This window comes from Lepisma saccharinum, chromosome 24 (assembly GCF_977018435.1).
Source record: "Lepisma saccharinum chromosome 24, izLepSacc3.1, whole genome shotgun sequence".
Classification (NCBI taxonomy): domain Eukaryota; kingdom Metazoa; phylum Arthropoda; class Insecta; order Zygentoma; family Lepismatidae; genus Lepisma; species Lepisma saccharinum.
In genome coordinates, this window is record NC_139252.1 from 47244189 (window position 1) to 47267686 (window position 23498).

Consider the following 23498-nt stretch of genomic DNA (forward strand, 5'->3'; position numbering starts at 1 on the left):
TGGTGTCACATCAAGAAAGTGTTAGTTGAGGATACAGGTTAAAGGTTATGGTAAAAAAACATTTATTGAAGAACCCGCATTGTAGCTATAAAAACCATCATTCTGTCCACACAAAAATCTAAAACCATGCATGTATTTTTCAAAAAATGGGATAAAGCTGTGAATAATGACGCCAAGTTGGGTTTCCATGTTACGTTCGAGGTCAGGAGGGCCGCTGAGGTGGAAATCGAGTTCACTTTGGACTGGTGAAGCACGGGTTTCATGAGGGGAAACCAAGGAGGGGAAGTTTGCTTTCTTCTGTGTTGAGCATACGCTGCACATTCACATCTCACAAGCACTGGCTGGATGGCTTCTAACAGCCGCTTCGGATGTTTCTTTTATGAGGTTTTAGATTTGTGTGTGGACAGAATGATGGTTTTTATAGCTACAATGTAAGTGTTTTTTTACCATAACCTTTAACCTGTATCCTCAACTAACACTTTCTTAACGTGACACATGTTTGGTGCCTAAGAATACGCATTAACCTGAAGAAGGAGGGAGTCTTGGCCTCTGAAACGTTGTTTTGATCAACAAATCGTACTCACACACGTAAGTAAATGATCTTAGATCTTTTTAAAGTTCTTCATTATTTACAGACTCTACTTTAGGTTACACTTTCATATTTGCTAACATAAAATGTACAAAACTGCTCAGACTCACTGCCATTGTTAGTGTACTGAATCTTATTCTTAACAGCTTGTCTGCTTGCCTAACCCTGTATTAATGCGAATAACACGTTCCCTCCTCTTCTAAGGGTATAAGAAGTGGTGTTTCATTTCAACTCCATCGCTGTGATCACCCGCAAGTAGGTAGTAAAACTACACAATAACCATAACCAAAAATCAATAACAAGTCAATCAAAGAAATAATCCCTCCAATTTTTGTGTAAAGATATACAGGGCATCCCCTGACATTCGCTACTCGGTGGCAAGCTGCCCGGCATCAGCGCTTGTCTTTCTCAGTGAACGGGTCAGCGACAGTCGCTAGAGTCGGCTATTAAAATTACAGTTTTCATATTGTGTACTAACCTTGACTACAGAAGGTGTTGAAAATGATGTCCCTCTGCTGCAACACATCTCCGAAGGAAATTGGCATTTAAACGTGCAAGTTCGTCTAGTGTAATTCTTCCGATTTTTCATACAATACTCCCTTTTAACTCACAGATGGTGTGCAGATTGTCTTTGTATACTTTATTTCCCCATTTTTCTTTCCACTTTTATTCAGAACTGACCCTGTTACTCTTAAACGTTTTTACGAGGTTTAATATAAGTGACTGTCGCGGACCCGTTCACCAGGAAAGACAAGCGCTGATGCCAGGCAGCTTGCCGCAGAGTCTCGTAGCGAATGTCAGGGAATGCTCTGTATAAAATTGGTATTGGCATGGCACGTCATGCATCCAATCTGTGGGCACCCTTGCTGCGGGTTCACTGCTCTTGTGCACTATAGGGCCAAACGTACCTACCCCTGGCCCACCCCTTGCATTCATTACAGACTATAACCTCAATCTTAGTTAAAGCAGGCAAGTAAGTTGTCATGTTTTTTAAGGTAAATTTATGCATAGTTTTGGACATGCAAATAATAATAAAGACTACTCTAAGAGAAATGCTACAACAATCTGAGTTTTAAGCACACAAGAACATATTTTAGTTCCTCGGATGTATTTGATTGGCATTTTGTTGATCAATTAAGATTTTCTCAGTTTTTAATTTTTTTTTCTTCAAAGTGACTGAGATTTCCAGATTTTTCAGGTGTGTGGGAACCCTGTACTATCACTACTACACCTAGAACCACTAATAAATGTCATCACCTGTCACTCCCTTCCCCAAAAGCAAAAGTTCAAATTGTACGCACCGGACCCTATGGCAGAGTGGTTAGCACATCTGATATGCAAGATACCATGCAATCTGTTATACACTAAGGTTTTTTTTTTTTTTAATCTCAGCCCATGAAAATGTAAAATCGGCTTTCCATTGTGTGTCATGTTGAGATGTTCAAATTTATATTTATGCTAAAAACAAGAATGGAATGCAAATATAAGTATGAAAACTAATTGATTTCTATTAATAGCTACTTAAAAAGAAGTCGACAATTTATTTTAATGTGTGTGCTTTATTTATATGTACATTAGAAAATCAAATCAAATCTACATTAATTGCATAACAACTTTCTAGAAAATAAGTTTCAATTAGAATTGAGCCGAAACTGATACCAATGTATTGGTATCAGCCAATACCAGTGGTATCGATATAGGAAAGTATCAGTTGGATTTACCAAACTTTTCCGGTGTTTTGATTGCTCACAGGGTCTGCAAAAATGCAGTGCAACATTTTTCTGGAATCTAATCTATCCTGGAAGTTATGCAAAATTTGAAGTTTCCTTTGACTTCCTACCAGTATTCTGATGTAATTTTTTAATATTTTAAAGCAAGACTGGTAAATTGATGCTTATAATTGGAGTGGAATAATACACTAATATTAAAAAATATTTTGAACAACTTTCAATTGTTACAATTTTCAAGCATTGGTTCAAGCATTGGTATCGGTTTCATTTGGAATTAGTACAAATATCGGTATCAGTTCAAAGTGGTATTGGCTCAGCCCCTAGTTTCAATAAATGAAAATAAACAATATATACCTAGTCAACTCAGTGCACTATTCTTTTCCTCTCTGTGTAAATTATAAAATACAACTTGAATACACAAAAGTACAGTACAAATCTTGTTTATGATCAAGTATACATTATGCACAGAAAGCCTAATCGGGAATTTGCCTACAGTTTAAAGTGGGATCCAAACTTGTATGTGGCTCCACAGGGACCCTTTGATTACAACGTGATGGCTACCACTACACCATCGAGTAGGGCCCTTCAGTATACATTTTGATTTGATTTGATTTAGTTTATTTTACTTCGCGTTTTGTGCCTCTTGGCTAATTTGCGAAGATGGGGATGAGTGATGAAATGATGAAATTGATGAATGGACATTCACAAACAACCAAGCCCGACCGGGATTCGAACCCGGGACCCTTGGCGTCGCAGCGCGAGCTTCAGTATACATCATACAAGAAAAAGAGAAGTACATAATTCAACAAAGACACTTGTGAAAATCACACACCTATTAATATACACAATGTCAGATAGCTTGAAAAACAAAATAAGACCTTTTACCTTCAAGTATTTCATAAATCTTAATATTGAGAATATGAGCAATACTAAATAATGTTAGCTTTGATACTAAACGGTGATACTAAACAGTTATGACATCACATTTGGCCGCAATTTTGTATGCAGCAAAATACATTTCTATGATCAGAACAGATTATTAAAATAGTATTAATTTACTATTGCAAGCCTTCACATTGTTCACTTACAAGTTTCCATTTTTGAAAACAAGGAGCGAATGTAGTGTGTTGCATGTGTTAATTTTGTGCTAGTATACAATTCAGTATTCACTTTCCCTATTCATTTGAACTTTCTCTTTACATTAATACCACAGAGAGAATTCCTCTTTCATTGAAGAGCCCAACTTACAAATATTTACCAACTTTAGTATTTTATCAATGGGCATTATTTATCGTGCTAAGGAGACATTGGAACATAACTGAATTACTTATGCTAACATGACAATTGTGCGTAATCACTGTAAGTATATCCTCTACAACACCCACAAAACACATATTATGAATAAAATATAAGAGAAAGAAAACCCCAAAACAACTATTACAATGTAAACCTAAATTCTTCAACCACCTCTTATACATAAGACCCACATGCATCTTCTTCATCAACATGTTCATTTTCCATCTTCACTTACCTGGAAGGGAAAGAAAAAATAAACATTAGTAAAACAATATGACTTGACTATATAAATATTCCTGTGAATATAAAACTACAACAGTGCATTTGTTTATGGATGGAAATAATATTACATTGCGTGGTAATGAAATTAAAAATATTGTTAGTTAAATCTAATGGTTAAATCAAATTGTTGACAGACGTTCCAATAGCAAAATTCCTTATGGAGTAAAAATTGAATGTTTACAAATTCTCCAGTCAAACAGAGAGATGATTAATGAAAAGTGTAATTGAGATTCCACTGCATTAATGTGAATATGTACAGGGTGATTACAAATGATTCATCGGAAATTCCAAACTGGTGGATTGGGCACTGCGCTCAGGATGATTTGGCACTCTTCAGGTGGCCCCCAAGGTCTCCTGGCCTTACAGTTTGTGATTTTCTTCTTTGTGGATACGTGAAAGACAATGTTTATGTACCACCCTTGCCAACAACATTGCCTGAACTCCAGGATCGCATCACTGTTGCGCTGGTGAACATTGACAGGGACATGCTCGAACGTGTGTGGGTTGAACTTGACTACCGTATAGATGTTTGTCGTGTAACACAAGGAGAGCACATAGAACATTTGTAATGATGTGTAAGAAACTTGAAAATGTGCTTTTTCATACAATGTATCATTCACTATTTTTTCTGTAATATGTATAATGAAAATGGCATTTGTAATGGCATTTGTATTTAAGAATAACAAGTATTGAAAATCTTGAAATAAAAACTATTTCATAATATCTGGATATTTGTTAACTTGCTGTGGGAGAACCAGAGGGACGTAACTCCAATTTATCAAATTTACAGGGGAGAGGAAATTATGTATTCTTAGGAACAATTAGAAGTGGGGATATATTGATCCGACTCCTAATAGAGTTCTTCAGAGGAGATATGTTAAACAAAATGGAAAACTGCGTTTTTTGAGTTAGTACCTCTGGTTCTCATACAATGAATTGATACTGCGTGTGTATAAGTTGATTATAGGAATGACAGCAGGAGGGATACTAAGGTGCCTTTCCGTCAAAAAACCGGCTCTCTTCTTACACTGTCCCCCACCAGTTCTTAGAATTTTTTAGATTATTAATATACAATTACATCACATACAATATTCTGTATCGACATTTGAATTTCTGGGAAACACTGACCTATACAATTTGGAGTACATTCTCAAAGAGGAGAATATTATTAGAATTTTAATGATTCAGTCCTAATAAAAATTAAAATTCATTCCCAAGGTTATCTGTTTAAATCTTACCAGCGATTGAAGTGGGGGGATCATTGGGGGGATGCTACCCTTCCAATTAAGAAAATTTGCATAAAACATCCTCAAAGCTAGAATAATTTGCTTAAGCAACCCCACCTGGTTCATTGCATTGAACCCAGGGACGTGTGGTGAACTCGGTGCATAAGGTAGCAGATGATGCTGGGTAGATGAATATTTAAAATATGTGTACACAAATTGGAAGTAATTAAATTTATAACCATCATGATTAGTGATTTAAAACATTGTGCACCCCATCCTATACACAAATACATTGCAGCATTGTTTACTTACTTAAAGATACAACTAAAAATAAACTTAATGGTGTAACAGTAGAAGGGCCAACACTTGACTTTCATTGAGTGAAATGTGGTCCGTGCATTATCCCTGCTTTCTGGATTTTGAGAATTGGTGTCGTACATCACCCACCCCTCACAACTCAAAGGTAACGAAACTTATGGTTGTCTCTCCCTCATCACTTCTGTCGGTTGAACAATTTTTATTTTATGATAATAAATTTTCAAAGCTAGAGAAGTGTGCAATGACAAAATGGAATGTTTATTATGCATTCAGGACTATTCAAGTTAATAAAGATCAAATCATATGATTCAAATATCTATGAAGCATAATTGAGAGAAGTAGAAGAATAGATGAGGAGGTAAACAAATGGGTGGTGGAATATATCAAAGAATTCGAAGATTAATATGGAACAGGGATGTACCTATGAAATGCAAGAAGATAATACAGGGTGGGAAATAACCTTTTGCTAGGGGTCTGCAGGAAAAAGTAACAACAATTAAGAAATTATGGTAATACCAAATGTTTACTACGACAATTGTGGTTGCAAAAACAAAATTAAAAGTTAGTATGTCCGCCGTTTGCTTCTCTCACAGCACGAAGACGATCAGGGTAGGAGCTCAGAAGATTCGCAAACAATCCGTATTCCATTCCATGTCACGGAGGACTTGTTCCAGATGTGCAAGGAGTGTTGCCCGGGAATAGTGGTCCGGTCCGCGTTCCACTATCATCAAGGACTCGACTGCATCCTTCAGAATAGCCCCAAAGTGCTCTGCTGCATTCAGGTCCGGTGATGCACCTGGCCATTCAGAACTGCTGAAGAAGTCAATGCCACTTCGCCGAAGAAGGTCTTGGTTTTAGCATTTGCCTTGAAGCAAGGTGCTTTGTCGTGAACTAACTTATAATTTTGTTCTTGTAACCACAATTGTCGTAGTAAACATTTGGTATTACCATAATTTCTTAATTGTTGTTACTTTTTCCTGCAGACCCCTAGCAAAAGGTTATTTCCCACCCTGTATATAACACATACTATATGCCAATAATTACGTACCGAGCAGGAACTTGGACAATGACAGAGAGACGAAAGATGCAGGCAATGGAGATGACATTTTTAACAAGTATATTGGGGAAGACTATGTCATGGTATCCAGTGACGTATAAAATCACAGTTCGATATTTATCATTTTTGTTTATTTAATCATATTATGACTTGTGTAAAGTGTGTATTATGTAATCTGAATATTTCCGAAGCATAAAATTGATATTTGAGCAAGACATCGCAAGTTGGGGGGACAGGTTTTCTGAGTCACAGCATGAACCGTCAACACTGCAAAGTACATGACATTTTCTCAACCAAAGCAGCTTGTCACGGAGGTAAGATGGACTTATTTTTGTCAGGACCAACAGAGAATTCGCCGTGGGAGGTCAAGCTGCTTTTCATCAGAGCTGCACGGCAGACCACGGATTCACAGCTAGAGGCCAGGCAGGCGAAAACTGAAGACACGCCCTTTGACCGCGTTTCGACACAATGAGCAGAGGTTGTTGCACCTCGTCCAAAAACCGAAGCCAAGCCAACTTTAGCATCCTTCTAACTGACATTTTTGAATCTCATATAAATCTGCAGGACTTCGAGTTTGCCACACAGTTTGTCAGGATTTTTGTAGAGAGAGCATCTCCACGCTAGACTCCTGTGCACTTATTGTTTTGTTTTCGTGGACTTTGTTCTATTTGCGGACCGTCAGCAAGTGACCGCATCTAAAGTGATCAGTGTGTGCTTTGTCCTGTGAAGCCATCCGCGGTGATTTGTTTTTATGAAACAAGAACTAACTATCATAACCATGGGCAGCTAACACGATAGAGAAAAAGGGCCATCACCCTTCCCCGAAACCCGCAACGACGCTCCGCCACCACCATCTGGTGAAGTCAGCCGACACAAACGCTAACACCACCGATGCACAATGCCGCAAAGCCAACCAACACCCGATGCCAAGAAGGATGATTCCAGATCGATGCCCGACAGAAGCCCGATACCAGAGAGAGAGAGAGAGAGAGAGAGAGAGAGAGAGAGAGAGAGAGAGAGAGAGAGAGAGAGAGAGAGAGAGAGAGAGAGAGAGAGAGAGAGAGAGAGAGAGAGAGAGAGAGAGAGAGAGAGAGAGAGAGAGAGAGAGAGAGAGAGAGAGAGAGAGAGAGAGAGAGAGAGAGAGAGAGAGAGAGAGAGAGAGAGAGAGAGAGAGAGAGAGAGAGAGAGAGAGAGAGAGAGAGAGAGAGAGAGAGAGAGAGAGAGAGAGAGAGAGAGAGAGAGAGAGAGAGAGAGAGAGAGAGAGAGAGAGAGAGAGAGAGAGAGAGAGAGAGAGAGAGAGAGAGAGAGAGAGAGAGAGAGAGAGAGAGAGAGAGAGAGAGAGAGAGAGAGAGAGAGAGAGAGAGAGAGAGAGAGAGAGAGAGAGAGAGAGAGAGAGAGAGAGAGAGAGAGAGAGAGAGAGAGAGAGAGAGAGAGAGAGAGAGTGAGAGTGAGTGAGTGAGTGAGTGAGTGAGATGATTCCAGGACGACGCTTGAGAGATGCCCAATACACAAGAAAGATTCCGGACCGACGTGTGAGAACGTACAGCCGATGCTTGTGAGAAGAAGGGGTACGCGACGTCCTGTGAAAGTGCCCGATATCTTCGCAACCACTCTTCGTCGGGGTAGACCTCAAAGGAACATTTTCGCCCCAAAGGAACATTGTGCAAATCCCCGCATCCAAGAAAGATGAACGATCCCACGATGTTACCCAGACTCTGCTAGAGTCTGGGTAGAGTATTCTTCAGATGGTTGATGTCCATGTACGCATCTATTGTTTGTATCAACGCTGTACAATAAAAGCCGAAGTCTCATTGATTTGCAAAGTGACTCAGGAACTCTGAACCTAACTTCCATGTCTGATATTTTTCAGTAGTGTTATATAAAAGGTCATTTCATGTTCATATGTAATAATTTGATTGTCTGCATTTAGAGTTCAAAGCTCCTTTCTATTACGTTAATTTTCCGTGTAAGTGTGCTCCATTTTTTGTGTAACTAACCACCAAGTCACGTCAATTAGCTTGTCAAAGGTTGACTGATTATTCTTTAAATTTGTTGAAAGCGTATGTTTTATTGCAAGGTTGTGCGAGTGTAGTATTCTTTATTGCCTAGTGTTTTTGTTGTAATTTTTGCTTGCGCCGATGATTAATTTGATTTGTGTATTCCGGCAGCTGGAGCTGATTAAGTTTTGCATCACTATGTAATGGTGTATCTGTTCTCAATGGACAAGAGAGGCTTGTGCGCATTACCCCCTTCCGAGAGACTTGGTAAATGTCCTGCTTACGACTTTGATGCATATGTTCATTCGAACGAAAGGTTTAACTATGCCGACCTAATTGTTTCAGATTGCTTTCCGAGTGCTGGCGCATATTTGGTTCAAATGAGCACAGGAGTGGGCAGACTAATGACCTAAATTCACATAAATGTTTAAACAAAAAGGAAATGGTACGTTGATTAGATCCATGATTTGTATGTATATTCCCATGTGACATATCCCAGGAGTGAGAATGAGTGAGAGAATGAGAGAGTGAATCAGGGAGACCTGTAAGATGTTTGTTGTTCCAATATTTTCTTTGATACAATATACTCATATTTTACCGTTCGTCCAAGTTATCATTTGATGTTTTCAGGTATCAGGTATAATGCTATTTCTGTTTTGTTATTGTTCGAGTCGACACAACTAAGGTAAAGCCAAAAGTGTAATATTTCAAGGTATTTTATCTCCGCCTCGCACTAGTACGACAACATTGAGAGTCTCAGTACCCGAACTAAAAACCTGGATAGTTTGCAATCACACGACCGGTATCCCCTACCTATTGTGACGTCTGGCTCTGTGGTGGGGAATGAAAGATATGTCACCCGGAGACCGGGAATGTGATTATTTACAACTAGAAGGGATAGAATAAGGAATGAGGAGATCCAACAAACAGTGATGAAGCTTCAGGACAGGATAGATCAGCCACAGATGAGATGGTTTGGACACACGAAGAGGATGGGTGCAGAAAGACTGCCAGTAAGAGCATACAATACATAAGGAGTGGGAATAAGGCCAAGGGGGAGACCAAGATGTCTGTGGAAAGAGCAGATAGCGGAGTGTTAGGAGAAGAGGACAAGATTGGAACACCGTGGAAAGAGAGGAGTGGTGGAAGACCAAGAAAAAATATAGAGGCTTTACTTCTATACCGACCCAGCCAGATGCAGGAAACTGTGAAGGATGATGATGATGATTGTATTGTGCTACTATGTATAAATGTAATGTGTAAAATCTATAATGGTAATACTACGGTACAGAGTAGTACATAGGGCATAGGGGAAAAACAAGTCCCTATCAGTCCATACAGGTGATAGATTAGACTAGCTGGAACCACTGCAGCCGCTGACAGGTTGAAGGGTGAGGTAGGTGAGACACTTAGAGAAAAATATTCTGCCTACCTTCCATGGAATCGAACCCAGTTGAGCAGTTGAAAAGACAACTGGAGGAACTCTTTCCAGGCTGTGTAAATGTGCCGAGGCACAGTAAAACGTGAAAACAAATGTTGCATATGAACTGCAACTTCAACAAGATAAAAAAAAAAGGGTTTTAAAACTCATAAAAGCTTTAAGATTGATCTATCACACCTAGACTTGTTATTCCTCAGTGCATGATACTGGTTAAACCACATAAGCACGCTCCACTTAGGAATTTCCACTTTGAGCATTTCTTCTAATAATATGGTATTTGTGTTACGTAAATTTGATCAGCTAAAACGCACAACCATGAAAATAGGTGGCTGGGCAGAATTGCACTGGTGGAAGAGCAAAGCAAGATCGGGACAAAAGTTGCTGTGTGGCAAATTCTACCGGGCTGCGTTGCCTAGTTTGAGTGTCAGAGCGACCTCTCTCTGGGGCACTTTTGTGTCATCCCTGACCTGTCAGTTTGTATCACATGGATTGCAAAGACCAACTCTAGGATGAGATCTTCATTCTCTTAAACCTTCGAACACAAGAGGCTGTGATCTGATGCGGCAACGGTGCTAACTTCTGCTACCCAGCTAATTTCACTGCCCTCCTTATGTTGCAAAGTTGCAGTAAAGTGAATAGTAGTATAGTCCCTGCAAGACCAGGCTACTGTTTTGCTACAAATTGGGAGATAGTTACTGTTCATATATATATTAGAGAACATATGTGTGCAACCTGAATTCCATATTTTCCAGGGGGGCAAGCTAAAAAAAACTTCAAATACAGCAAAAGGTATAATCTGGGAAATTTTTACACTATGCTCTATAACCATACTCTAACAAAATTTCATTCTTGTGAATAAAAATTGTCTCAAAATGAACATTTTCTTAACCTTTTGGGTCCCAAGTGTCTTGGTCGAGATACCCAAATGTAACCCTCATGGTCCCAAGCATCTCAATCGAGACACTGTGTCAAGGTCGTAGTTTTTACGTTATGACTTTTCTATTTTTGGCTAGAATTTCGATTTTTTTATATTGTTCCTAACACATGTATTTAACAGAAATGTTTCTTGTACTTTTTTTCTTCATGAAAATGGAGGGTAAAAGGTGGGAAAAGGGACTTCTCTTTTGTGTCTCTTTTCAAGGGAAAATTTTTGCCGACAAAGGAAGACTGGCTTTGTTGTTCTAAAGCAATGCTTTTCACTCCCGCCTGGTAACTGCATTCGAAGGTAGCTTGTTTATCAATATCCGATGTCAAAATAAAAGTTTTCCGTGAGGGTGCAGGCAGGGGGTGGGGGGAGGGGGAAGATTGGCTATTGAATCTGCATTGTGAGAATGGAATTTCGAGGCACGCTGAAGGAAACCTTTGTTTCTGAGCACAAGTACAGCACCATGAATAACGTAGTATGGAAAACGACCCAAGAAACTGGTTCCCGCGACTGATGAGAACATAGATGGCAGTGCGATCAGAATCGGTGCTCATTTTCTTATGAAAGTAATGTGGCTTTGATAGTTTTTAGAAAATATTGCGTAGATTTGTTTGTCTTGAAAGGCGGTACGTGAATTGATGGAAACAGTTATATTTGTGGAGTGATTTGCAGTCACGAAATGGCATTAATTTGGAAAGAAAAGTAAAATAAAATGAATAAATAAATAGCATGCGTGCATAACACAAGAGGAAACATCGCAATGTGATTCCGGACGTCAGGTCTTGGACTGTGTATTAGAGTTTATTTTTCTATGTTATTAGATTATTAGAATATAAATAGTATCCTGAGAGATGTTTCATACCGAGGCGACAAAACACAAGTGTCGCTTGAAAGCGAGCAGTCGGTAATCAATGCAGCCTTTCGAACCGTAGGGACACAAGCTCTGACTGTGCCGTTTCCTCAAGGAGATTTTAGACCAAAGTGACACGCAACAAACGATACGAGGATTTCACACCAAAGCGACACGGGTCCTTCGGTTCAAGGCAACTTTCATACAGAAGCGACGCATGTTGCTTGGAAAGTAGCCAATGAAGAGCAACATTTCACATCGTAGCGGCATGACAGGAAGCACAGGCCAGCGTTCGGTTGGTGAAATCCTCAAGCGATAAGTGTCCCGTGCCGCTTGCCGCTTTGGTGTCCAATCTCACTAAAGCAAGACACTCATTGCATCGCGTATGCGCGAACAACAAACCACGGCAACATGTTGCAAGCTATTGAGGAAATGGCCCAGTTTGAGCGACGCAGAAGCGACAAAGCGACAGTGTGAACATCCCGTGTCGCTTGTCCCATTGGTTTGAAAGTTTCCTTATCCTCATGTCGATGGCACTCAGAAAGTTTTTTTGGGGTTCCCCTTGTCGTTTAATGGAATCATCATTATCATCATCGCCGCGATTAGTTTAAAGCGGAAGAAAAGAGACAGTAAATATCAAAAATACAAATGCTTCAGTGTGTATATCTTTAAAAGAAATGATGATGATAATAATAATAATGAACCTAATTCATATACAAAAATTTAGTTCCCAAGAGCATTCCACACGTATTTTTTCTTCCGTATTATTAACGAAAGTATGACGATAACAGGATGTGGTCAACTGTCTAGAATGTTCGTTAATATCTTCGCAACCACTGTACCAAATATCACAGCAATTATCACATTCATAGAAATGTTTCATGTAAAAGAATCAGACGTTGCAGCGAAACCTCAATTTACTTCCATTATAAGCAGACGAATATCAAGCACCGGGTTCAACACCAGCGCCTCTAGCGGATCATTTTCGAGTGGAACCAACCAGAGAGCGCAGAACAGTGCCTTTTTCCACACTACGTTATTCAAGGCGCTGTAGCACAAGTGTTCCACAAGTTGCAACACAGGTTATATATATCGTCTGAATCTGTGATTCATTCTGCGTACAACAGTATATCTTTCATATCTCTAGGGCATTTAGTTTCTGAGCTATAGTCATTTCAATGTAACTCTGCATTTCGCTCAATTCCGAAGCTTGAGACAGTGGCGTACAAGCCTTTTGTTTCAGGGGTACAACTCGCGTTACATTGGTCATATGACAATGATGCAAATATTTTTCTGTTTCTTACATGCCAGCGATAATTTCTATGTGCATTTTGAACTTTTCATATACTTTTTTTCAGGGGGGGGGGGAGAAACTTTTTTTTTAAAAAAGTATTTTTCAGGGGATTTCCCCCCTTTCCCCTTCCATATGTACGCCGAATGTGCATAAATTTTATATCGTCTGAATCTGTGATTCATTCTGCGTACAACGGTATATCGTTCATATCTCCAGGGCAAATAGTCTCTGAGCTAATGTCATTTCAAGGCACCGCTGCATTTTGAAGCTTGAATCAGTGGCGGCCGACCATTCCTTTTGGGGGTACAACTCACGTTACATTGGTCATATGATCATAATGCAAATATTTTTGTGGGGTGGAGGGGTGGACCCAATTTTTTTTCCGAAATTTTGGAATTTTGAGAGTAGGCCCCCTCCCCCCGCCACATATACGCCGAATTTGCATAAATTTAATATAGTCTGTATCTCTGGTTCATTCCGCGTACAACGGTATATCACATCTCTCTCGGGCAATTAGCCTCCGATCTACACTCATTTAATTGAAACTCTGCATTTTGCTCAAAATCAGCTCGGGACCAAGGGGGTTACATGTGAAAATGGCTTTTGGACTCAAAAGGTTAAACACATTATTAATTTTACTAATCCAATATTCCTATAAATAATATGTAAATAAATGAAATATTTTGTTTTTACATAAAATAAGGGTATTTTGTAAAATAAATTTCCATTACGTAAAATGCTAAACCTGAACAATATCTATTAAGGAGGTGAACAATCATTTAGGGTCTCCATGAAATATTACTAGCTTAACAATATCTGATTAGTACAATATCTGTTATCAGCACTGGTCACTTTTAGATCAATATTTTATAATTTTCAGTAACAATTTCATGCAGGTCAATCCATAATTTTATTGGGCATTTCTGATATGTAATATTGAAGAAATATCCATACTCACTGTCTAAAAGATGATATTGAATAGCACTAAAATATCGTATTTCACTGCATAATTGTCAGATCCTGTTTTTTCAATCCAGAAATTGGTTTATAACCTTTCATCGTGTAATCGTCACACATGGTCAGCAACAACTATTGCATTAATTTTTTTCAGTCTGGAAAAATGTTTGCTAAACAAACTGTCATGAAGAAATGATGTGTGTAAGTTTGGACTATTCAATTTTATTGTATATTCATGAGCATTCCGCATCCTAATCCTGCACCAAAGACAGCTTACCTAGTAATAAATGATTTTTAAGTACCATGGTAATACCAGCACAATTTTTTAAAAAATAAAGAGCTTTACATAATGGTCTCAGTCAGCGACGATTATGTGGTGAAATACGGTAATAGCCTGTTTTATAACTCATCCAATTATGCTTACACGAAGAACATTGGCCAGGTATTGATAAACGATCCCTCCACATTCCCAACTTCGTCCTGCATACTCCTCACCCTCTCCCACTTTTCTTCATCAGTTTGAAATCGATTCCAGTCAAATTGTCTCCTGTAACATAGTAAAAGACGGTTGAAAGACAGTTTAATTGAGCTCAAATTACAAACAAAAATTTGTAATGTGGTAATGCATAATATTTTCAGTACCTGGGAATCAGAGAAAAAATGAAAGGAATGAACAGTAAACAATGTGCATAACTTCTGTCAAATAAATGCCGGGAATTGTTAATTTAAATAGACCGTGGAAATGGTATGATAATATATTTTTTGCTGTACGTTGGTACCAATGTACCAGGTGGTTATAATTAAAGTGACGGTGTTCAGAGTGGTACAGCACGGGCTGTAATGAGAGTAGCAGTCTGAAACTTCGTAGATATGCTAATGAAGCAATGCGCTCGCGAATTATGCCCAAAAAAAAAAATAGTTCCAATTCTCGCCACCAGGCTAAAAAACGGCGCTGTAAGCAGTCAAAACGTGGAATTTTCCATAACTCTGACGTCAAAGTCGGTGAAATTGCCTAACCATTGTGTGAGCTCCCTGGTTGTTGTTGGTGACGCTTGTTGCTTTTTCCTTTAGTAATGTTCATGTAATTCGAATAGTGAAATTGTAGCGATATTTTATTACAGACTATTGTTTTCTGCGATTTATAGTGTTTTTCCTGTAACTATACCAAGTTTTGACTGCTTACAGCGCCATTTTTACCCTGGTGGCGAGAATTGGAACTATTTTTTTTTTTTTACAATTCGCGAGCGCATTGCTTCATTAGCATATCTACGAAGATTCAGACTGCTACTCTCATTACAGCCCGTGCTATACCACTCTGAACACCGTCACTTTAATTATAACCACCTTGTACTTAATTGTCATGTAGAGTATTGGCACGCCAGTTTGCTTACAGCTGTTGCTTAAGTTAGTCGACCTCAAGTGTGCTTTGCGATTTTTAATATCCTCAAATTTTGTTTTGCCAACAAAATTTCTTGTTCTGAATCATTGAAAATCTTGGGAGAAGGCCTTCGATGAGTCAGCTTTATCAAAAACATGAACATAAAGAGTGGCATAAATCATTCAAAAAAGGCCAAGAAGTGGTTGAAGACGTCCCTTGTTCTGGTCGACCTTCAACATCTTGGACTGACGAAAAACATTGACAAAGTGAGGAAAATTGTGATGGAAAATAGTCATTCAGCTTAAGGGAGATGGTTCAGGATATGGACATGTCTCACGAATCCGTTCACACCATTTTATTTGATGTTTTGGGGGCATGAGATGAGTCGGCTTGTTCTGAAGAAGCTAAATTTTCTTCCAAAAGAGCACCACAAAGAAGGTTGCTCAAGACATGCTTGAATGAGCCAATTCGGACCCTACATTCATGAAATGCATCATAACGGGTGACGAGACGTGGGTTTACGATTTTGACATGCAAACCAGCCAACAAGCTTTGGAATGGCACTTCGATAAAAAAAAAAACCGTCAAAGTCAATCAAAAATCAAAGTCATGTTGGCTGTTTTCTTTGACTATCGTGGTGCTAACCAGTCAAAAACATGCAACAGTGCAAACAGTCAACAAACACCATTATCAAAGCATTTGAGAGAGAATGTTTGCCGAAAGAACAATTCTTGAATTTGGCAGCATGACAATGCGCCGTCCCACACATCGATCCTTGTACGCACATTTTTAACCAAAAACTCAACAAATGTCATCGATCAAGCACCATATTAGCCAGATATGACCCTGTGTGGCTTTTTTTGTTCTCCAAACTCAAATTACCACTTTGTGGAAGACGTTTTGAGTCCATTGAAGCCATAAAGCAAAATTCGCAGAAGGAGCTGAAGGCCATACCAGAAAGTGCCTATAAGAAGTGTTTCGACGACTGGATTATTCATTGACATAAGGCTACTGCATCAAATGGGGCCTATTTTGAAGGCGACAAAATAAATTTGGATGATGAAACAAATATTTTGAGTTTTATTGAACAATTCCCGGTATTTATTTGACAGAGCAGTATATCATTTTGTTCATAGCCAGGGATGGCCCAAGTTGAGTATGGAGCCTGGGGCATACAATTTATGCAAGGCCTATAACCAAAATTTTTCAAATGCCTCAAAATCATAGATTTCTGTGTGAAGTACCAGTGTCCTTTATGATCACAATTTAAATATTACAATTATTAAACAATTAATTATTATCTAAGAGAAATAAGAACATGTTGAAGGTTAAAATCAAGTACACTGCTCTCCATAAATTAAGCAACAAATGGTGATCATCCAATAGAATCAAATACAAGGCCGGAGGGTGTACATATTTTATTTGTAACGAAAGGAACAAGTGTCCCACGCCCTACAGAACAGAAGAAACACAAAACAAGGTACACTCGTGAGCAAAAGAAATGAAATGTACGCATGGAGCATCACAGGTGGTAAACGTTGGAGACTGAATGTGACCGTTGTCTGACACTAATAAGGTATATGATCACCGCACGCAGCAATGCACGCCTCACAATGCCGCTGCATGCTGCCAATAAGGTCCACCAACTCATTGGGTATGAGGGTCCATTGTTGGGAGAGAGACAGTTGAAGGTCTTGGAGTGTTTGTGGAGGGGGCACAAGGCCAGCGAGACGTCTCCCCAGAGCATCCCACATGTGTTCAATGGGGTTAAGGTCCGGGAAACGGGATGGCCACACCATGCGTTGAATATGGTGCTCGTCCAAGAACCGATCGACTAGTCCTGCCCTATGGGGACGGGCATTATCGTCCTGCAGAATGAAGCCCGGACCTCGTTCTCGTGCGAAGGGTTCCACATAACGTGCAAGGACCTCATCCCTATAGCGCTGACCTGCCATGGTGCCACATGGGAGGATATAGAGGTCAGTACATCCACCAATAGAAATGCCACCCCATACAAGCACACCTCCACCACCATATCTGTCCCTTTCAACAATATTGGAGGGATGGTAACGAGTTCCTGCCTCTCTCCAGACCAATCAGCGTCGCGAATCACTGTCCAGTGAGAACCTGGACTCATCAGTGAAGAGAACGGACCGCCACTGGTCCAGTGTCCAGTTCACATGTTCTTGTGCCCAACGTAAGCAGGCTGTCTTTTGACGCTGGGTGAGTGGTATACACAACACTGGTCTTCTGGCATACAACCCACCCTCGTGTAGCCATCTGCGTACTGTACTCGTTGACATAGGCCGTCCTGTGGCAGCAATAGCCGCTGCACGCACTTGGGTAGCTGTTGCGGACCTGTTACACCGACTTGTCAAACGGATATATCGGTCATCCCTGACCGATGTCACACGCGGTCGACCTCCACTGAAACTCCGCGATGCATTTTGCGTTCTCTGGAACTTGTTCCATAACCTGCTGACAACTGAACGATCAACATTGAGCCACCTGGCCACTTCGACCTGACGCTGCCCTGCTTCTAGTCTACCGATGGCACGCCACCGTAATTCATCAGCCAAATGATGCCTGGTTGCCATATTCAACCCTTTCCGCGCACTTTACTCACCTCTGCACTCTCCAGATAGAGATACACACATCTTCCGTGCACGTGCGTCTTCGACTCCAATACCTGGTACGCCAGAAATCCGTGGGAGGCCACGATGATCGCACTTTATGACTCACCTGTTTTCCCTAACGCATTCGTTGCTATCTTTCAGCGTGCCCACCACTCTTCTTCTCTTTTCTCCAACTGTTTTCTCTTTTACCTCAAATTTTCTTGTTGTTGCTTAATTTCTGGAGGGCAGTGTATTACGGAGGCTAATAAAAGTTTCAATTTCTATTTTTCATTTCCAATGTACCATTGCTGCGATCTTTGTTATATTTAATTACAAAACTGGGTATGTTCAATATCTATCAAAAGTGGCAACTTTTAATTATATCCAATAGTGTTCTTTATCATAATTCTCTTTGTCATATCTCCATATCATAATTTACTTTTCATTTAATTTTGACACCAGTGCATTCCATTGTTTCACAAGATTTTTTCACTTCATGATTTCATTTTATAATTGAACAAATAGTGCACATTAATTTATTTCATTAATATATTTGAACACGATTTTCACGTAGTGCATTGTTTAGAATATTTCAGTGATTTTAGATACAATCTATGAGGTCTAGAAAAATCAAATTAGTTGCTTAATTGGAAGCACCAGCATTGTATGAATTCAAAATAAACCACACACAATTACTTTTATCTAGCATGTGTCAATCCCTTCATCTCCACAAAATGGCCAACATCATGAAAGTGTGGGATCCTTACACCTCTGCTCCTACGTGCTTCCAACATAGGTGTGCACTGATGAAAGTTAGGTCAGGGGGAAGTAATGCTTTATTGCATTCATGAGTATGTCCGGACTCACTAAAAATCACTGTATTACTATTCCAACTTCTGTGACACCAATGTTCTTTGCCCCTCCCCCTCCCCTCTTTGTGGTTCAGAGACTAATTTAGATATAAATGTGGTTTCGTTTGAGGTTATTTTTGGAAGTTTTAGCTTTAAGTTCACTTTATGCACAGACAGGCTAATCGGGACTGAACCTACAGTTTAAAGTGGAACTTGAACTACCGTGTGCTTCCACCGGGTATCGAATCCAGAACCTCTTAATTACAAGGTAACAATGTTTCCACTACGCCATTGGGGTGGCAAAAGTGGTTTAGTACAGCATATTAAAAACAACTACACATAATTTATTCTTTACAAAAATGGACAATTTATTCTGCAGACCCATATAGGTCACACAATGAACGAATATAGTATGTATGTGGGAGTGTTAATAACAAGAAATTTGCTAGAGAATGAATTGGGATAGTTCAATTACATAGGAAATAATGAACCCCCCCCCCTCCACAGTTGATTTGCTTGGAACTTTCCTCGGCTGGAAAATATTTTTTCTTGAATAGCATAATATTGTTTAAGAATGGCTGTAAGATTCCTCCACAATCTACATTAAATTTCTAAGTGAGAGTATTAGAGTGGGCAACTACCCCCTTCTTGGCCCCCGAACTACTGTGGAACGTGCCTCCACCAGGTATTAAACCTGGAACCTCTTGATTACAAGGAGAGGATATTACCACTATGCCATGGCGGAGGCATACAAAGCTCCCTCTATCCACACACATACATTGTATCCATAATAAGACATACAACAAAATAATAAAAAAATGAATCCCTTGTTTATTTCCTTGTACAATAAAGAAAAAATATTTCACTTAATTCTAATCTCTACCGGAAGATTAATGTACTGAAAATGTAATCATACTATCTTGCATCTAACAACCTTACCTAGGTAAGTATTCCTGTGCTCTGAAAGCTGCCAAATGAGCATAATATGTGGGAGCTGGATATGACACACTTTTAGCGCATCTTGAGAACATATGACACAGATAAAATGTTAACATCTGCAAGTCATCTTGGTGCAAATTCTGATCATCCCATACTACACGGTACCTGGTTGGCCTTGTTGTGCCCTACAATAGAAGACAATATACAGTTACAAAATGTCATACTGACTGTCTGTCTGATAGTGAATATTAGCCAAAAGGGTGTAGGGTCAGAGCACAACACTCATTTTTGGAGACTAAATTTACAGGGAAGGCAAAAAAGGGAGAAACATCCAGAAATATGCAAGAAACGGGGATATTATATGTCATGCGTTAATGGACTAGTGCAGTGGTTCTCAACCTATTTCCTATCACGACCCCTTTTATCACATCCTCTTGCCAGCGAACCCCATATGTAATTTCTAATTTGTAATAAAAGCGTTTATGTGTGTAAGCACATATACAACTCTGGGAAGAACAATAAAGGATCCCAAACAAAACCAACCTCTTTCCAATTGTTGACGAAATAATACCTCCATTGTTGATTTTTAAACAAACATAGGACAGCTATTGTGAATTGGTGCTTTGCCTTACTGCTTTTACAGGAATCAAATCCCCCAACTAGCTGAATTTTTTACCTCTGAAACATGGCTGCTTCAGCTGGCTTATCTGGCCGACATCTTCACTCATCTAAATGACTTAAATTTGATCTTGCAAAGACGGTACAATACCATTTTATATGTTCAAGACAAAGTAAACCAACAATTTTGAAAATTTTCCTCTGACTCAAAGACTTTATTTCAACTTGCGATTATTCTTTTGACATGAAGATGCTGTCCAGTTTAATGTGCAAACATCTAGAATGGCTTCAAGAACAGATGGTAGAATATATTTCTTTTGATGAAAAGGCCGGTTCAAGATGGACATTAAACCCCTTCGTTAAAGAGGCCATCAAAATAGCCAGTCTAAGCCCACAACTTCTTGACGAACTGATAGAATTATCGTGCGACAAATCTCTATATGTTAATTCATTGATTGATTTGGTATTAAGTCCACTTTATGCACAGTTAGGCTAATCAGGACTGGACCTACAGTTTAAAGTGGGATCTGAACCACCATGTGCCTCCACCGGGTATTGTATTGAACCTGGGGCCCTTTGTTTACAAGGGGATGATGCTCTATACATTAAGCATTCATTGTATGTAATATCAGTGAAATTGGTTTATTAATAAAAAAGTTATTTACATGTCAAACTCTACTGATTTTTGGCCCACCATGTATTTCAATCCAACTTCTTCTGCTTGTGAGATTCCAAAGTATAAATATAAACATACCTGAGGGCTGTGGTGACTGGCTAAGTAGAAGTCCCCTTCTACAGGGTTTGTGATTAATGTGTCAACAATTGTCCCTGGCTCAACATTCTTCTCTGGCTCATCAGTTCGGAAGAAGCGGGTGTGATGTCGCTTCTGCACCATGATGAATGTAAGAGGTGGTTTGTAGTTTTCTTTGTGAATATTTTCACAGGCTTTGCGAATGCCTTCCAACTCATAATTCATAACCTGTGTATCAATCAGAATTAGACATTAAAGAAAGTGGGAGAAACAATAAATAATGAGTTCAAATGTATCTTAGTAAATACATGCCAAAAATGCACCATTTATTCTGGATTTTATAATTACAAGATCCACATTTGGAAAGTGTCTAGAAAACTAAAACAATTCCTCTAACCCTCCATTGGTCACACGGCGTTTACAAGATGCCAGAGAGTCTATTAGTAACGATAACTTCTGAAACGAGGTAGCTTGGGTATTCCCTGGCCCGGTACCTTTCTGGTATGTGCAAGTGATTATTCAGAATGAGCTACGACAGTTCAAGTTTGTGCGGTGAGAAGATATTAGTGATATTGCCTGCACAGACTCTCTGAGACGCCACGCGAGTACTCACGTTACAAAATTCGCACATACAACATCTGTTATAAAACACGAGTTAATTTGTGCTCAAAACAAATAGTGTGTTTTATCCAACTAAAAACGTAAGTTTTTGTTGTGTATTGCTCGAGTTTTGTATTTTAAAGCACTCAATGAATATTTGTTGCATTTGTGCCCAAAACAAATAAAGTGTTTTATCCAACTAAAAATGTAAGTTTTTGTTGTGTATTGTTCGAGTTTTGTATTTTTTAATAAAGATGTAGGTTTTGTATTTTTTAAATAAATATATTGGTTTGAAAAACAATTCACGCTTTGGTTCACCTGAACCATAAAAATCCTCAAAAACGTATGTTTTCAATGCAGGTCATCGGGTGAGTGTCAGATGCCACGCGAGCATCGGTGTTAAGAAAATTGGCACGAGCAAGGGAGGGTTAAGAGTCAACACTTTATGCTGTCATACATTCTGGCTAACCGTGATGATGAGGGTGAGTGATATGATGAAATTGATGAAGGGACCCATGGTGTTGTAGCATGCTGTGCTAACCACTCTGCCACAGAGGTTAGCCTACTTGTACATTTTAAAGCCATACTGTAACAACAAACAAGATCATTACAAGCCAGGATTTCAATACAAACTTTGGTGTCAATATCATGAGTCAATCATTGTAAAACATTTACTTCCAGGCTCCAAAATACATAGGGTAGTGGATAATTGAGTTGCTAATCATTAGGGCTCGGAAGTTGAGGAAAAATCCTTTTTTTCCTAGTGTCCGAAGACGAGGCCCAACATAATATATGTTCATTTTGGATCATTTTACGCCAGACAAAGGTGGGTTTTATTTGTCCTTTTTTGCCTTTTTCGCCGTTTTTTGGTTTATTGGTTCTTTTTTAAGGTCTTAACAGCTTTTTTTGCAACTTCACCTTCTTTCGACTATGTTTTTACTGCCCATTCTCAATTCAAATCATCAGCAGTTCATCACCTCTTAAACATCCTTTCTGTAGTAAAGAAATATATATATATATAAATATTTACCCAACTGAGGTAAGTTTTCTGAAGTCCTATTTCTGTAACCCTAGTGTGGTTAGGCCAAATATGGTTCTTCAAATATGGTTTTTCAAATTATGTTAATCTAAAAAAATATATAATGTCTGAAAGAAGATGCATTTCATTCATATTGTTTTTTCACACTGTGTGTTCCATACCACCAGAATTTTGTATTTTTTATGCATTAAATATGTAATTAAAACTGAAGTTATTAATTAATTTGGATTACATTTATACGTCCTTTTTTCCGTTTTTAAGCCCTTTTTTTGATATTTTTAGGTCTTTTTATACGTCTTTCTTTGGCAATTTATAGGTCTTCAACTAATCATATAATGATTATGTAAATATAATATATTTTCCAATGTTGAATAGGAATCATCAATGGCAGTATATTTTATTTGCTTCACGTTATCACAATTATGAAGCCTTAATATATTAAAAGTAGAAAAAGACAAATCTACGTAATCCACACAATTCATGGAATTCCTTATAAGTTGAAACCATGTATGGATGGCCAGAAAGATCCAATGAGAATAAGGCAGGGGCGGCGCGTGCCTTTTCAGTCAGGCAGGGCACATTTTTCTTTTGGGTGGGGAGGGGGGGGGGCAGTTTACCTCTATATTCCTCTTTAAGGTTTTTGAGGGGAGTTTCTTGATATGGAGTAAGTAAATTGTTCGAACAATTTGGAATAAAATTAACATTCTGATCAAGATATCTCTCCAAAGAGCATTAAATACTCACT

General features: G+C 39.0%; 1 protein-coding gene across 1 annotated transcript in view; it reads right to left on the reverse strand.

The window, feature by feature from the left end:
• Positions 1 to 2338: 2338 nt before the first annotated feature.
• Positions 2339 to 23498, reverse strand: part of LOC145978177 (protein argonaute-2-like) — an 87454-nt gene continuing 66294 nt past the window's right edge. The window contains exons 16-19 of the mRNA XM_083110617.1: positions 21118 to 21342; positions 19746 to 19930; positions 14387 to 14509; positions 2339 to 3850 (exon numbers count right to left, since the gene is read on the reverse strand). Of these exons, the coding sequence (XP_082966743.1) occupies positions 3847 to 3850; positions 14387 to 14509; positions 19746 to 19930; positions 21118 to 21342 (537 nt within the window). The 3' untranslated portion in view covers positions 2339 to 3846. The remainder of the gene's footprint in view (positions 3851 to 14386; positions 14510 to 19745; positions 19931 to 21117; positions 21343 to 23498) is intronic.